At 43.8% G+C, this 17,020-nt stretch overlaps 1 protein-coding gene and 1 long non-coding RNA gene across 3 annotated transcripts in view; one reads left to right on the top strand and one right to left on the bottom strand.

Annotated features, from left to right (window-relative positions):
• Positions 1 to 125: 125 nt before the first annotated feature.
• On the top strand, positions 126 to 15,970 carry LOC144004584 (putative ATP-dependent RNA helicase DDX17). Of its 2 annotated transcripts, none has more exons than XM_077501897.1 (13): positions 126 to 217; positions 847 to 1,006; positions 1,120 to 1,216; positions 2,034 to 2,167; positions 2,343 to 2,408; positions 2,903 to 3,044; positions 3,271 to 3,431; positions 3,543 to 3,715; positions 3,783 to 3,893; positions 3,984 to 4,045; positions 5,593 to 5,652; positions 8,806 to 9,039; positions 14,454 to 15,970. In XM_077501897.1, the coding sequence occupies exons 2-13, from the start codon at positions 998 to 1,000 to the stop codon at positions 15,017 to 15,019; spliced, it is 1,815 nt and encodes a 604-aa protein (XP_077358023.1). In that variant the 5' UTR covers positions 126 to 217; positions 847 to 997; the 3' UTR covers positions 15,020 to 15,970. The 2 variants fall into 2 exon arrangements, with proteins under 2 accessions (XP_077358023.1, XP_077358014.1); XM_077501888.1 differs by lacking the exon at positions 126 to 217 and adding an exon at positions 236 to 696.
• Positions 5,927 to 17,020, bottom strand: part of LOC144004601 (uncharacterized) — a 38,183-nt gene continuing 27,089 nt past the window's right edge. The window contains exon 3 of the long non-coding RNA XR_013279413.1: positions 5,927 to 8,236. This is a non-coding gene — a long non-coding RNA (uncharacterized LOC144004601). The remainder of the gene's footprint in view (positions 8,237 to 17,020) is intronic.

The following is a 17,020-nucleotide window of genomic DNA, read 5'->3' as shown; positions in this document are numbered from 1 at the left end:
CTAAACATGATGTAAATAAGTGAGTGTCTTGCTGTAATTACATTGAAGCTATTTCTGGTTTGTGCGACACATTAGCTGTGCAATTTTACTATAATAAAAAATTAGAAAATGGATGGATGGATGAATGGATGGATGCATGACTGGAAAGCGGAAATTGTGACGTATCCTCCGGAAATTAAGGCACCATTGTGTGACTAAATGGTGTACAATATAAATGGTATGTGTCTTTACTAAATTCAGTAGCCCAATTGAATTTTATTTATTTATTTTAAGTGCAAACAAAAACACAGTTACGCGATGTAGATCTTGGGGGCGTGTTAAACCAGAAACCAGCCAATCATCGTGCCTTCAGCCCCTAGTCGAATTGCTAAGCTAACAACAGCTATTATCTCCGATTTAACGGCAGTCTAAACGTCTTCAGATTCACCAAAGATACGAGAATTAGTACTTTTTTTGTTTTCCTAAACCAGGTATTGTAAGAACATCATAGTTCAGCACAACTAGCGTTACACTTTGAGCATCTTTTGCGTGAACTCGTAGGCGCGTCGGAGGGTACTGTAGCTTTCAGAAGCCTAACTCGGGAAAATACAACGAAACCTAACAATTCCAAGACGACTTTATCCTCCAAAGGAAGCGAGTCTTCAAAATGAGAGGTTCTTACGGAGATCGAGATCGTGACCGTGGTCGTGACAGAGGGTGAGAATTTACAGTAAATTTCATGTTGGCCAGAAAGCTAACTGCAACGCTTTTGTTTATGTAAACTCCACGTTTGGGACTAACGTTACTAAAATCACCAATGTCGATTTTATAGCCTAATAGTAATTAAGGGGTATTGCTATGTTACAGAAGCCCTCGTTTCGGGTCCAGCAGAAGCGGTTCATCATCGATTAAAAAATTCGGCAGTCCTGGCGACCGTTTACGAAAGAAAAGATGGGATCTGGACGAACTCCCCAAATTCGAGAAGAACTTTTACAGCGAACATGCAGAAGTACAACGTATGGATCAGGTACGATTTCTTTTCATTAATTCTTTTAACATGATGCTACAGTGCAGAGTTGAGCCTTTCAAACCACACCACCACAATTTAGATTCTCCCACTGTATTGTTTCCCCCTCACAGTATGACATTGAGGAATACAGAAGAAAGAAAGAAATAACTATTCGAGGTTCAGGCTGCCCAAAGCCCGTCACTGGATTTCATCAAGCAAAGTTTCCTCGTAAGCATCCGCAAAACCTGATCCAAAGGTGGCAAATGTACTCAAACTTTGTACTTAATGTAGGATAGCCGGTTATTGTTAAAACTTTGGTAAAAATTGAATGATCCACTTCACACTAAGTAATTAGTAGTTTGCTTCGCTTTTATGCTATCATAAACGTATGTTCCCATATCTTTGCTAGCCTAATGACAACAAAGTTTAAAAAAACTATACACTTTACTTGTATTTTATTTTATTTTATTTTATTTTATTTTAATTTATTTTATTTTAATTTATTTTATTTATTTTTTATCCGAGTAGGTGGGTAATTTTTAAATGCCAGAAGCTTGTGGTTTTTAGACTGGCAACTCAAAACAAGACAACACCTTTGTTACAAATGTTTGTAGCCAAGAACATAAATCTTTTCTCTTTAAATAAGGCCATGGATGGACCTTTTCTTTTCCAAATCTGTTGCCGTCAACTTTAATGCTTCCTGGTTCACGCGCCTCTATGTTGCTACTGTCCCTATTACGTATTAAGAGTTGAAGATTCAATCAAGATCTCAACCATGGTTGACTTCACAGTTTTTTATTTTTTTATTTTTTATTTTTTTATTTTATTTTTTTATTTTTATTTTTATTATTAATAGCGTGTGTCATCCATGGAGTTTGAATGAAATCACAAGTCTGACTAAATAAGCTGCTTTTCAATGTAGGAAGAAAAGTAATACATTGTCATAAAAATAAATATCCAACTACAGATGTCACAGGTCATGGATGAGTCAAAAAATACGCAGTCTTCTCAAGTTAATACATGGTTCCCCCTCTTCCCTATTTAGAATATGTAATGGATGTCTTGCTGCAGCAAAATTTCAAGGAGCCAACAGCCATTCAGGCTCAAGGATTCCCTCTAGCCCTCAGTGGGAGAGACATGGTGGGAATTGCACAGACTGGCTCAGGAAAGACTCTGTCGGTAAGACACGCATCTTTTATTTTACGATCATTTTGTAAATTGGTATTTTCCTCTGTTTATGTTTATATATGTGAATGTTCCCATTTCCCAACCCATGCTGATTAAATTTGTATAAGTGATCACTGATGCTGTTCTTTGTACTTGATCAAATCAATTTCCTTTTGTCCGTCCACAGTATCTGCTACCGGCAATTGTGCACATCAACCATCAGCCATATCTTGAGCGTGGAGATGGACCCATTGTATGTAAAGAGAATCAGAATAGATTTATTGCTTAGAATTATGTGCTGCGTATTTTTAACACACTTTTGTAGTGGGTTTTTATGGCATTGATTCCCAACCACTACCAAATCATCCTGAGTGCCACAGCAAATTATCTAAGTTCACATATTTGGAAAGAAAATAAATTGTTTGTTTTTTTCCATTTGTCTATGCCAGTGACATTTTAAATGCTTTTCCACTAGATGGCAGAATGTGCAAATGCCTGTGTATTTACCTGTTGCCATTCTTCCAACAGAATGATAGCTTTGTGTTTAATTAGACATGTCAATGTTTCAAGCTGAGTAAACATTTGGGTTTAAATTGAGGCAGAATTATCTTATTTTTTTTCTTTTTCACTATTCATGCATTTAGTGACAATTTGGTTTGATAGTGTGCTGTGCAAGTAGGTTTGTCTTATGTCAAATACGTGCATTGGCTAGGCACTGCTTAATGGCATTGTTTTTATACTTCCAAGTGCTTGGTTCTGGCCCCCACAAGAGAACTGGCACAGCAGGTACAGCAGGTGGCGTGTGACTATGGGAAATCATCTCGCATTAAAACCACCTGTGTGTATGGGGGTGCCCCCAAAGGACCCCAGATCCGAGATCTGGAAAGAGGTATGCACTATTGACAGTTGAAGATTGTTGTACTGTTTAGGTATTCCATGTAAATAAATCCACCTTCTTGCTTCAAATTGGTGACAGTCAATTGAGAAGAAAAGCTTGTTCTGTATTCTCATTGAAAGTTCTCTTCAGAGAGAGGCTCATACCTGAATTTGTAGAACAATTCTAAATGTACTGCACCTAACACCTTTCTTATTTTCTGTCTCTTTCCCCCTCCCAGGCGTTGAAATCTGCATCGCCACTCCAGGTCGTCTGATTGACTTTCTTGAGGCGGGTAAAACCAACCTGCGGCGTTGCACATATTTAGTTCTGGATGAAGCTGACCGCATGCTGGACATGGGATTTGAACCCCAGATTCGCAAAATCGTGGACCAGATTAGGGTAACGCCAATAAGAATCTCAGTCCAGAAATGGGAAAGATAGCTATGCCCTGATGATTGAAGTTTTCAAATCCAATTTTGAGCTTTATGAGCTGTACGTGTATTTGTCTAGCCGGATCGACAGACGCTGATGTGGAGCGCCACCTGGCCAAAAGAGGTGCGCCAACTGGCTGAAGACTTCCTCAAAGACTACGTGCAGATCAATGTTGGCGCACTTGAGCTCAGTGCAAACCACAACATCCTTCAGATAGTTGACGTGTGCATGGATAGTGAGAAGGACAACAAGTAAGACACTGCTTACATTTGCACACCTGTTTGATGTTATTTTTAATGACATATTTTTAAATTCCAGGTTGATACAGTTGATGGAGGAGATTATGGCAGAGAAAGAGAACAAGACTATCATCTTTGTCGAGACAAAGAAGCGATGTGACGACCTCACACGTAGGATGAGACGTGACGGGTGAGCTGAGGAAGATGTTTTTCTAGTTTGAGGAACTCGGTGATGTGGCAGAGCTGTCAACTGACTTCGTTTGCTGCTTTCTTTTCACAGGTGGCCAGCGATGTGCATTCATGGGGACAAGAGCCAGCCAGAGAGAGACTGGGTGTTGTCAGGTATCACAAACACACTAACAGTCACGTTACAGTGAAGTCAACTACCTTTTATGGTGGAGGGGTTGTTCCTGACCAAACAATGAGTGAAAATCATCAATAAAGGGAATCCATATAAAAAATAAATAACTTTTTTTTTTTTGGTCGTTACCTGAGCCCTGTGATGTCATTTTCAGTCGACAGCAAGTGACAAAATGGCGTACTCAGGCGAGTGCTCAAACGTAGACTCTTAACAGCAGGCTGCAGTCTGCTCGTCGGGGGCGCGTCAATCACACGGGGAGAGGCGGGTTTTACTGAACCAGGCATTTTACTTCCCCAAAACGGTCATGACGCAGCAGAAAGTCCGTGCTCGCGCTATTACACGTTTTTTTTTTTTTTTTTTTTTTTTAAATACACGCACACACATTCTCCACAAATAAACGTGGTCTCCGGGTGACACCCGCGCCGCCAGCACCGAGCCGAGGGCAAGCGATGTCTCGCCAGTGTTAATTTACACTCCTTTAAACAACACCTTTTCTTTTTATGCCGCTTTTTCGGCTGAAAACCAGGATCGACTCATGTTGACGACTCAGAAGCCACGTTTAATCTCGAGAGGTTTTGCGAGACTTCCCGTCACATTCTTGAATGAACTCTGCTCGTGTGGGGTGTGTTGATTGTGCAGTGTGGCCGCACACCACGCACGGTACATTCAAAACTGGAACTCCCTTGATTTTTTTTCTCTTCACGTGTGGTGTCTGTCAAAGATTGGAAATCGGCTGACAATTTTAAAATCTTGCCGTGTGAACCAGGCTTTAGACTAGCATAGTGAAAGTCACCCGGATGTTTACCGTCCACTTCGTCTCGCCGGCAGCTGGATCTGCCAGTTTTATCTGGCTTTCAGTTGGAAACAAATCCTTGCCGTGTCCTCCATGTCTGTACTGCTTTTGAAGAAGTGCTTCTTTGCTGCAAGGTGTAATTCCACCTTTGATGTCCGCATGGGACGCGACCGTTCCTTGTGAGTCTCTTTGTTGTTACTGGCAGCCATGTCATTCAGTGTGTACTTTACGCACGGGATACGTCTCGGTGATCACCTGACTGTCTATAATGGCCGATACAGTACTTAATGTAAAAATATTAATAAAAAGTGCTATAAAATCATAATCGCTGAACATAAATTTACATTTTTATCAGGGAAGAGTTGAAATGAACTATTTCACAGAATAGCTGGTTTGTTTCTGAAAAGTCTTATGTTCCTTTAAAATAACATGGTGTGTAATCCCTTTAACATGGCTGAAAGAACCAAAAAGTTGATTTTGATAAGACAACCTTTATTATGCCCAATATGGGGTAATTTCACGTTGCAATGAATGCGTTCACACACATATTCCAAATAAAACCTGATCTGTGTTCAGCACAGCCAAACTATTAAGTCCAGTCTATTGCAGCGTGATATTATAGTGTGAATTTAAAGTCATGTGAAAGTCAGATGAAACCAAAAGAGTGTACAGTATGCTTTGTAAACACCACCAAGAGAATTCTTGACCCTAAATCGTCTTTTCTTTGTGTTTTAGAGTTCCGCAGTGGCAAAGCTCCAATCCTCATCGCGACTGATGTGGCGTCCCGTGGTTTGGGTATGTCCTGCGTGCTAAAATGTCACTTGCACTATACGCAAACATTTGATTTGTTTAGGTAAGAGTAAGGCACTAATTTGCACATAGAGCTCAAGCAAATGATGCTTTGCTTCTCAGATCAGTGTGCATCTTATCTGTGAAGCAAATCATGTTTATAGTGAATTGAAGATGAAATGTAAGGTATATGTGTAAGAGGTGAGGCTAGTCGTAACCTTTAACCTAATTCTATGTTCATTTTGTTTCTTTTCATTTTCTTTTCTTTGTTTGTTTCCAAGTCTCTCTTCTGCCAACTAGAAGTACACACACAGGCCCTCGGGAGCCTGCAGCCGGACCTAGGCATGACTAATCGAAAGCCGACTTTTGGGAGAGAGACGGCCCGATTAATCGGTCCCGCACAGCACAGCCATCTCCGAGCCCACAAAGCACACGATGCTCTCTCCCCCCCTTGCCAGGACACCGAGCGCCTGGCTGACTGGGGAGGGGGCACGGAAGGAGGGGCGAGCATGGGGGGCTGCTGGGCTGTCAGGGCGGGCTCCCCTCAGCCGCGCCATCGTCCAAAGTGGCGCACCACACTGATTGGAGGAGCGTCACGCGAGCATGTCTGTAACACAACAGTCGGCTCTCAATTGGTGCCACTGACACTAAGAGACACTGTGGTGCGTCACGAGAAGAGCGACTCGTCCACCGGGAGCCGAGGGTGGATCGGCGCCAGAGTCGCCCATGGACGGCCGCGCTGCAGGCTGCGCGCCCCCCAACGATTCAGCCCCTGACATCCCCCCAGGCCCCCCCGCCACCACACACTTCACCACTGGCTGTGGCGGCCGGCCTCTCCCTCTGCGGACGTCATGTCTGGTCCTGGCTGGCAGGAGTCCTGGCCTGGAGGAATCACCTCTCTGTAATTGTCCTCCTCTCCCCCCCTAATTCTCCTTCCACGCACCGATTCAAATTCTTGTCTGCGTCCGCTTTGCTTCTTCTACCCGTTGTCTTTGTTGTTTGCGTTCGTTCATTTTCCGACACGGTTTTTAGCGCCGCCCCTGTCATTTTTGTCCAATCGACATCTATAACCATTCTTCTTCGTATCCACACTCGTCACACTCGTCAACAAACCGCATGAGCATGCACGATGACTGATATTCTCAGAGCTTCCTAAAGGGCTTTTCCTTAGTGCAGGGGTGGCAAAAAATGTAGTTCGAGTTACCCTCAGGTTACAGCCGTGAAACACCATAAACGGTCGGATCTTTTTGTTGTTCTTCTAAGCTCACAATTCAAGAAACAAAATGCAAATCAGATTGCCTTTATTTTGTGTAGGGATAGCCAGTTATTGGTGCCGATATTTGACATTTTGACAAATATCAGTATCAGCCTTTTTACGATTCTGAAGGCTGATAAAGCTGGTATCTCACTGAACGGATGCTTGTGAACGTAGCCAATTTAGAGTTTTCATCAGGATTTGTAAGAAGTTTTTACTTGTCGCAAAGATATTTTGAACATATTCAGAGAAATGTTCACTGTCCGCGAAGATCATTTGAAAGCTTTTACAAACGAAAACCGAAATTAGCCAAAAACCCCAAATTTTGTCGCGCAGTGAGATACAGGGAACTTTCATATAAGGATTTATTTAAATTTCCATTTTATAAAAAAAAAAAAGAAAAAATGATGCTGACACTGGGAACTCAGTACACTTTCTATTTTTAAAAATAAAATTAAAAAAAATGGTTAAAAAAAAAGAAATAGAAAGAAATTATGTTGAAATTTTGTAAAACCTTTTTAACAGTAGAAAACATTAGGGAATGATTTACTTGCTTAGTTTATAATTTAGCTTAGCATGTGCTGATGACCATGGAAACTCTCTGCAATTTTTGTTCTAATTTTTAAACAAACCTGTCCATTTTTTATACATTTAAAATGAAAAAAAATAATAATAATTTTAATGCTAATATTTTCTCTTTTCTGGAAATGAACATCGGCTTGAAATATCGGTGATCGGTCTACTTGACAACTAATAATCATATCGTTATTGGCCTTGGGAAAAAAAAAAACACCCATATCGGTCTATCACTAATTTTCTATGAACAGGAAGCGATTTAATGGCATTTAAAATGAAACAGTATGGAAGTGCAGTTTCAGTAGTGACAAGTGCAAAAGTAACATTTTGAACAGCTTCAATTATGTTGTTAAAAAAAAAAAAACACTAATAATGGCATTTATTTTTGCTTTGGCTCCATTTCAAGAGCCCTGGAATGTAGCTGGAAGTTGCGTTTGCTTTTTTTAAATTTTATTTTTATTTTTTTATTGGTGCACCCATAGACTACAAGAATACAAAAATGACCCTTATGGTCAAGAAGGCTCGGTGTCCACGTTCTCTCAGTTGTTGGAGGAAGGTTTGTGGTGAGCAGTGGAAGGTTGGACATTCATGTTCTCCTTTGCTTGTTGACCTCCCATAAGTGGTAAGAATGTGGGTGGTATAATATATCTACGAGTGATAAATTTGCTATCTCTAAATCTCTGATTCAACCTTAGGGTAAGTACCGCCAGCCCTCTTCCCCTTTTCGCCTCCTCCAGGCTTCATCTTGCCCTTTGTCATCTGTAATTAGAAAGAGAACTCAAATCAGTTCACCCTACAACTCTGATTTTTGTCAGAACTCAATCAGTTTATACAGCGAACGCCCCTTAAATCAAGTTTGCCTCCGCCAAGACGATTATGCCACTTCCATTCTGAGCTGGATTGCGCTAACATTAGAAAATCAATTTCACTCAAACGTTTGTGGAGGGTTTTCTCTTTTTAACAGCGCGAGATTGTTCAATGTAAATGCATGTGCTCTTAAATGACAACGTCGGAGTTTGTCCAGAAGGTGGGTATCTACAAAGTGGTCCAAATTATATGGCTTGTGTGTAATAAATCCAATTGCTGCGTTTGTTTTGATATAAATTTGTCAAAGATGTGACTTATGGTAAGTGTTGTTACATAATAATTGTGTGTGCTGTACATAAATGACAGGTAAGTGGATAGTGTGACTTAAAAGCAAGAAACAAGCAATGTTCAATGCAATAATTATTTTGTTCTGATTATTATTTTTCTTTTCCCCTTCCCCCAACTTCTCCCATCACACTGACCCCATTCAACCCTTTACTACTGCCCTGAATGTCCAAAAGATGTCGAGGACGTCAAGTTTGTCATCAATTATGACTACCCCAATTCCTCGGAAGACTACATCCATCGGATCGGACGCACGGCCCGCAGCAACAACAAAGGCACCGCGTACACTTTCTTCACTCCGGGTAACCTCCGCCAGGCACGGGATCTGGTTCGGGTTCTGGAGGAAGCTAGACAGGCCATCAATCCCAAACTGCTGCAGCTGGTTGACACTGGACGTGGAGGAGGCGGAGGTGAGGGACATTTTCCGTTGTGGGTTAGCACGTTTTACCTTGTCGTGATGTTTAGCACATCTGCATCTAAGTCGAGAAGTTCTGTAATGGTAGGTTCTAGAGCTGTCAAAATTCATTGATTAATCTAAATATTTTAAAGGTTAACTCAACAAGAAATCAGTCTTGCTCCACCCCCCACTTTCTGCGCTCAAAGGGGGTGTTGCCTGGGGGAAATGGTTGTGAATGGGGTGTGGCTGTGATTGACATCAGCAACTCGCTAAAAAGGTGTTTAAGGAGGCGTGTCCAAGACTGAGCTGGTGGCAACTACGTCACGATCCACAAGTGACGTAGTCTGTAACTTCTCGTGTAATGAGAGGACAAACAGCCAAATTGTGTTTATCTCAATGCTTAACCTTAAGATGGCACCAATTTTGCCCTAAATTCAAGCTTTCAACAAATATGCACTAAAATGTCAAAATAATAACCAGGACATGTAGACGATCGATGCTGTGGCCGTAAGGTGGTCCCTGTCGCGGTGGCAATCCTCGAACCCGCTGTTGGACACCAGCGGTAAGGGATGCCGTCAAGTTGAAGAAGAAGTCCTATCGGGCCTTTTTGGCCTGTGGGACTCCGGAGGCAGCTGACAGGTACCAGCTGGCCAAGTGGAACGCAGCTTCGGCGGCTGCTGAGGCAAAAACTCGGACATGGGAGGAGTTTGTTGAGGCCATGGAAAACGACTTCCGGACGGCTTCGAGGAAATTCTGGTCCACCATCCGGCGTCTCGGAAGTGGAAAGCAGTGCACCAATAACACTGTGTATAGTGGCGATGGGGTGCTGCTGACCTCAACTCGGGACGTCGTGAATCGGTGGGGGGAATAACTCGAAGACCTCCTAAATTCCACCGACACGTCTTCCTTTGAAGAAGCAGAGGAGACTGAGGTGGGCTCACCTATCTCTGGGGTCAAAGTCACTAAGATGGTTGGAAAGCTCCTCGGTGGATGAGAAAGACTCTGGTTGTTGTGGGGCTGTCATGGTTGACACGCCTCTATAACATCGCGTGGACATCGGGGACAGTGCCTCTGGATTGGCAGACCGGGGTGGTGGTCCCGCTTTTTAAGAAGGGCGACCGGAGGGTGTGTTCCAACTATAGAGGGATCATACTCCTCAGTCTCCCTGGTAAGGTCTATTCAAGGGTGCTGGAGAGGAGGGTCCGTCAGAAAGTCGAATCTCTGATTCAGGAGGAGCAGTGTGGTTTTCGTCCTGGCCGACACCCTCAGCAGGATCCTCGAGGGTGCGTGGGAGTTCGCTCAACCAGTCCACATGTGTTTTGTGGATTTGGAGAAGGCGTTCGACCGTGTCCCTCAGGGAGTCCTGTAGGGGGTGCTTCGGGAGTACGGGGTACCAGGCCCCCTGTTACCGGCTGTTCGGTCCCTGTACGACCGTTGCCAGAGTCTGATCCGCATTGCCGGCAGTAAGTCAGATTCGTTTCCAGTGAGGGTTGGACTCCGCCAAGGTTGCCCTTTGTCACCGATTCTGTTCATAACATTTATGGACAGAATTTCTAGGCGCAGCCGAGGCATTGAGGGGGTCCGGTTTGGTGGCCTCAGCATTGCATCTCTGCTTTTTGCAGATGATGTGGTGCTGTTGGCTTCATCAAGCCGTGATCGCCAACTCTCACTGGAGCGGTTCGCAGCCGAATGTGAAGCGGTTGGGATGAGGGATCAGCACCTCCAAATCAGAGACCATGGTCCTCAGTCGGAAAAGGGTGGAGTGCCATCTTCGGGTCGGGGATGAGATCCTGTCCCAAGTGGAGGAGTTCAAGTATCTTGGTGTCTTGTTCACAAGTGGGGGCAGGAAGGAGCGGGAGATCGAAGAGTCTGCAGTGATGCGGACTCTGTATCGGTCTGTCGTGGTGAAGAAGGAGCTGAGCCAAAAGATAAAGCTCTCGATTTACCAGTCGATCTATGTTTCAACCCTCACCTATGGTTACGAGCTGTGGGTCGTGACCGAAAGAACAAGATCCCGGATACAAGCGGCCGAAATGAGTTTCCTCCGTAGAGTGTCCGGGCTCTCCCTTAGAGATAGGGTGAGAAGCTCGGTCATCCGGGAGGGACTCAAGAGTCGAGCCGCTGCTCCTCCGCGTTGAGAGGAGCCAGCTGAGGTGGCTCGGGCATCTGGTTCGGATGCCTCCTGGACGCCTCCCTGGGGAGGTGTTCCAGGCCATGTCCCACCGGCGGGAGACCCCGGGGACCAATGTGTAGCCAAAGGAGCTCTTTGTACATGATGGCTGAAGCAGCACATGCTAACTAATAATCTCGAAATAATCTGTTCCGTTCATTTGTGCTGCTACAGTTTAATAGATATTACACAGTTGAAATTAACAACAGACCAACACCACAAAGAAGACTTGTTACGGTATAAATGTCGGCGGACATGGCCGATTTAATTAAGCAGCAGCTAAGTTGCTAACTTACATAAAGAACACTGCAACACTTATACAAACTTGTCAAGCCTTTGTATGATCACATTTGAGAATAAGCACTCACCGGCAAGAGAGGTTGTAATTCCACGTAGTGGTGTCGCCGAGTTGGAAAAATATAGCACTCCTGACACTTGATTGGCAATCCAACATGTCAACCTTGCGCATGGATATCATGCCTAAAGTAACTCTGCTTTTGGGTGGAAAGTTGATGGATAAACGCTAGTATTATCCCTCCACGACATTGTAGCCCATGAACGCTGCGCCATTACTTTCCTGCCGCAGGGGGGCATGTTCAGAGAAGTCCACATGACGTCAGGCTCTCTATTCACAGCATTGCTGAGTTTACTTGTCAGGATTTTGTCCTAGGCGTGAAACAGCTTCTGTTTGAGGGCATTGGTGGGTTTGAAATTCATCAGTATGTTGGGAGCAGTGTTGCCACAGTTACCTTGAAAAAGTAACTTAGTTACTTTACTGATTACTTGGTTTTAAAAGTAACTAAATTGCGTTACTGATTACTTGATTTTAAAAGTAACTAAGTTAGATTAAAAGTTACTTTTTTAGTTACTTTCAGCAGCTGCCGATAACACCATCTCAACATAAAAATAATGCAGTAGAAACGGAGTTCCAAATACTTTATTGAAAGTGCATTTTTAACATGAAAATAAAGGTTTTTTTTTATGAAAAACAAAATAGGCAGTCTCTCTTGACTTCTTGTAACGTAAATACTTTTTATAAAACAAAAAATAAAAATCTATCCAGGTTGAAAATGAAAATCCCCTAAATTCCTCTGTTTGTTTGTTCCGCTATTCCAGTGTGTACACATGTATCCATCCATCCATCAATTTTCTTGACCGCTTATTCCTCACAAGGGTCGCGGGGGGTGCTGGCGCCTATCTCAGCTGGCTCTGGGCAGTAGGCGGGGACACCCTGGACTGGTTGCCAGCCAATCGCAGGGCACACAGAGACGAACAACCACACACACTCACAATCACACCTAGGGACAATTCAGAGTGTTCAATTAACCTGCCATGCATGTCTTTGGAATGTGGGAGGAGACCGGAGTACCCGGAGAAGACCCACGCGGGCACGGGGAGAACATGCAAACTCCACCCAGGAAGGTCCGAGCCTGGACTCGAACCGGAGATCTCAGAACTGGGAAGCGGACGTGCTAACCACTCGACTACCGTGCCGCCCACACATGTATCAGTTTAAATATTTATTAGTAGTTATTGACAGTTATAATTGTTTTTTTGGTTTGTTTGTTTTTTCTCTTCAAAATAAGGATCAGGAAAACAAAAGGTTGATAATTTAATGTTAAATATAAATATTTAACCTTTAGACAGACACCAACACAATTAAACAGAATATTTGCACATTGTGAAGTATTTCAGAAACATAAATTTAAGACATGAAATAAACCTACCGTCCAGCCAAAAGAAATATGAAGCCACCTTATGGAACAATAAATCTATCAAACACATTTTAACCACTTAATATATGCAAAAATATTTCCAAAAGTTCATTTCCCTTTTTAATCAACAATTTTTGTATTTAACAATTTTTTTTTCTTTTGTCATCACTTTCATTTTTGGTTAATGTATGACTTCTTTTTTTGTTTTTTTAATCTGAGACACGATGATGACCACAGAATCACTACTGTTTATATTTTGTTTTTTGGGCTGTCGTAATCGCGGGCACGTCTCAGTTCTCCTATCTGCTGCTCATGCTAGTTGTGTACATTGACAGGGAGCCACAAACTGAGAAATGAGATACTTGCAGTGTGCTTTTAGCTTAGCTGGTGTGTTGGCTGTGGGACATACCTGTGTCGTTTGAATCCATGCATTGGATCGTCACGGGAGTTATTCTTTTTGGCTCGCGCGCAGTACCAACGCCGGCCCGGGACATACAAGTGCACCGAGAGGACTCGATAGCCATGGGAAATACCGAGATGTACGGCACCGGCTTCTGCTAACTGTCTCCATTTGTATGTTGTCACTCGTTGCGCGCGCGCGCGCGCGCGCCGTGTCGCGAGCACGGAAACACGGAAGTAGCTTGAATGGTGATGCTACTGAAATGTAAACAAAACAAGTAGAGCACGGCGCAGAACTCTTGCTATTGTTATGAAAACCATAAAGCCTCACTCGCAACCGATACGGTCGTTTAGCTCCCCTTGACGAACGATGGTTCGGTCGAATCTTTTTTTTGTTCCACCCCTACTGAAAACGTACCTTGTCTGACGTCACTCCCCCTGGCGAGAGGGCGGAGACGACCTCATCCCATAATGCTTCACGGACCAGTTGAGGATGGAAATAAATTATTTTTTTTACCACTTTTATGGTCCATAATGCACACTTTTTTTGTTGTGTTGTGTGCCTGTTGGTTAATAAAACTAGTAGTAAAAGTATCATCACTTTTGTTTTGAATGTGCAAACCATTCATGACCAGACCATGGCTGAATTCAGTGTGGTGATCAATGATTTCTGCCTCATCTTCGTAGTTAGCAGTAGTTGTTTGTGACTGTTACAACAGTGAGATAGTTTGCCTTCTTCATGAAAATGTGGAGTAACGCATTGATTCTCTGGACAGTAACTTTAATCAGACTACTTTGTAGAATAAAGTAACGCGTTAGACTATTAGTTACTTTAGAAAGCAACTTTTTTGAGTAACGCGTTACCGGCAACACTGGTTGGGAGACAATCAGTCAAATGAATTTCACTTGGGAAGATTATATGTTTAGGTTCAACCCGAAATTTCACTCCAAACTGAATAATTTTTGTGAGCAATGTATGCAGTTTAAAAACACATTGATAGAATTGATCAAATATAAAAAATAAAAATTAATAAAAGAAAAAGAAAAGAACCACTTCAGTTTGGCACTGATCAGAAGTTTGAGATGTTAAAAGAGAAAAAGAAAAACCACCATAATGATAGCAATATTTGTTTCTTTTCCGAGGTGGCCGTCCCCGTTTCCGAGGCAGCTCCTCTTCCAACAACCCCAACCTGATGTACCAAGACGAGTGTGAGCGGCGAATGCGCTCAGTCGGAGGCGGCGGCGGCGGCAGCAGCAGCAGCAGCAGCAGCGCCAAAGATGGCCGCGGGAGCAGCAGCAGCAGCTACAGCCGCGACGCCCGTGATAGCCGTGATTCCCGCGATGCCCGCGACAGTCGAGGCTCCGGCAGCCGGGATGGGGACCGCCTCTCCTCCTCATCTTCTTCCTCGTCTTACAGGGATCGCAGCAGCAGGAATGGAGGACGCAGCTATGGCACCAGCTCCAGCTCCAGCTCGTACCAGAAAGGTAGTAGTAACAGCAGCAGCAGTACTAGCAGCCAGTACAGCTGTCCCAAGGGGGGCACCTCAGCGGCGGGAGGCGACGCAGGGCCAATCTCGTCCCCGTCGTCGGGCCCCCAGCCTCTAATGGCCCAGCAGTTCAACCCGCCCCAGCCTGTGATGGGCCTGATGGGGCACGATGCTTTCCAGTTTGCTCAACCTCCGCCACCACCGCCACCCAGTAGGAAGTAAACCACACCCACTCACTCGCACTTGAACATGAGCCAGCTGCCAGCCACTTAACCTGCTGATTTACTGGGTACAAAAAAGATAAACATCCACCCATGTCTTAAAACTGGTGACGTTAGACTACCTACACCTCCAAAATGTAGTATTTTATGCTAAACTCATAACCTGTGGTAAAAAAAAAGAAAAAGTTACAATATATGTAACTGAAGATTTATGGTGGGGATGCGAAAAGCAAATGGAAAAACTACTGATCAAGAAGAAATATTTGGCAGACACAAAAGCTGTTATTTGCTTTGATTGGCGATATTTTATCTTGGTTATTTTTTCCCCCCCAGTGTACTACATGATAGTTGTTTCTGGTTGCATATTTGTATGACAGAAACAATGTGAAGTGAGTTGAGGAACTTAATCTCTGCAAACGTCTACCACCATCTAGGGGGTGTTTATTTCCTCATCGAGTTTCACTCTGCTGTTCCTAATAAATCGGGAAGTACATTTTTGTACAATACATGTGGATTCATACTGTTCTCACGTATCCGATGGCTGTATTTAAACTGCTTAGTTTTTGACTGAAGCTTTTGAACATGTTTATGCCAAAATGTTTCTCTGGTCGTTAATACAAGGTTGATACAGATTGCATTGTGGAGATTTAGTTTGTTAGAAACTTCGTGCATACTTAAAAAAAAAAAAAAAAAAAAAAAAAAACATCTTAGAAGCGTTGGAACATGAATGTATCTTTTACACAGATTAAATCATAGTTCCGTGGGTTTCTTGAGATGATTACTTTGTAGTGTTTCATTTAAGCATGTTAAGACTTCTTCCTTGACCACTTTGTATTTCCTTATTCTGAATCTGAAGTTTTTTGAATTGCCTGTGTGGTCAAACTTTTGTAGCAGCGATGTTTAGCCTTCCCTGTTAAATAGTTGACACCAATTAAAGCTTTTAATTGTGTTACACTGTGTGGAAGTAATATTTTGTTGTATACAGTAGCTTTACATGCTGTTGTGGAGAGTGCCAATTTATCACGTTAATTCAAAAACTCAAACACAACAAATGCCAAAAATGAATGCAAATGCTGACACACCCTGATAGTGTTGTTTGGATATTATGACAATAGGTTTGTTTGTGTGTTTGTTTGTTTGTTGAACATATAAACATAAACAAGTAGCAGATAAAAATTTCAAAAGATTGAAGAAACTCATAGCAATCATACATGTTCAAAGGGAGTAGGAAGAAGTTAAAAACTTGTCTAGTCCTACCCCTTATTCTTTGTATCTTTTGACGTATTTCATTATTAATACAGTAAATTAATACATTTCAATAAGAGAATGTGTAATATTGCTCGACCCCTATGATGATAAAGAATTTTGGAGACGCGTTTCCCTCGCCCGGACGCGGGTCACCGGGGCCCCCCTCTGGAGCCAGGCCTGGAGGCGGGGCTCGCTGGCGAGCGCCTGGTGGCCGGGCCTGAACCCATGGGGCCCGGCCGGGCACAGCCCGAAGGGGCAACGTGGGTCCCTCTTCCCACGGGCTCACCACCGGTGGGAGGGGCCAAAGGGGTCGGGTGCAGTGTGGGCTGGGTGGCGGCCAAGGGAGGAGACCTTGGCGGACCGACCCCCGGCTACAGAAGCTGGCTCATGGGACATGGAATGTCACCTCTCTGGCAGGGAAGGAGCCCGAGCTGGTGTGCGAGGCCGAGAAGTTCCGACTAGACATAGTCGGACTCGCCTCCACACACGGCTTGGGCTCTGGTACCAGTCCTCTTGAGAGGGGTTGGACTCTCTTCCACTCTGGAGTTGCCCACGGTGTGAGGCGCAGAGCAGGTGTGGGCATACTTATTGCCCCCCGGCTCGGCGCCTGTACGTTGGGGTTTACCCCGGTGGACGAGAGGGTAGCCTCCCTCCGCCCTCGGGTGGGGGGACGGGTCCTGACTGTTGTTTGTGCATATGCACCAAACAGCAGCTCAGAGTACCCACCCTTCTTGGAGTCCGTGGAGGGTGTGCT

Source organism: Festucalex cinctus, chromosome 1, assembly GCF_051991245.1.
Source record: "Festucalex cinctus isolate MCC-2025b chromosome 1, RoL_Fcin_1.0, whole genome shotgun sequence".
NCBI classification, from domain to species: domain Eukaryota; kingdom Metazoa; phylum Chordata; class Actinopteri; order Syngnathiformes; family Syngnathidae; genus Festucalex; species Festucalex cinctus.
The sequence above is the reverse complement of the archived record's forward strand: the minus strand, read 5'-3'. Positions and strand labels throughout refer to the sequence as shown.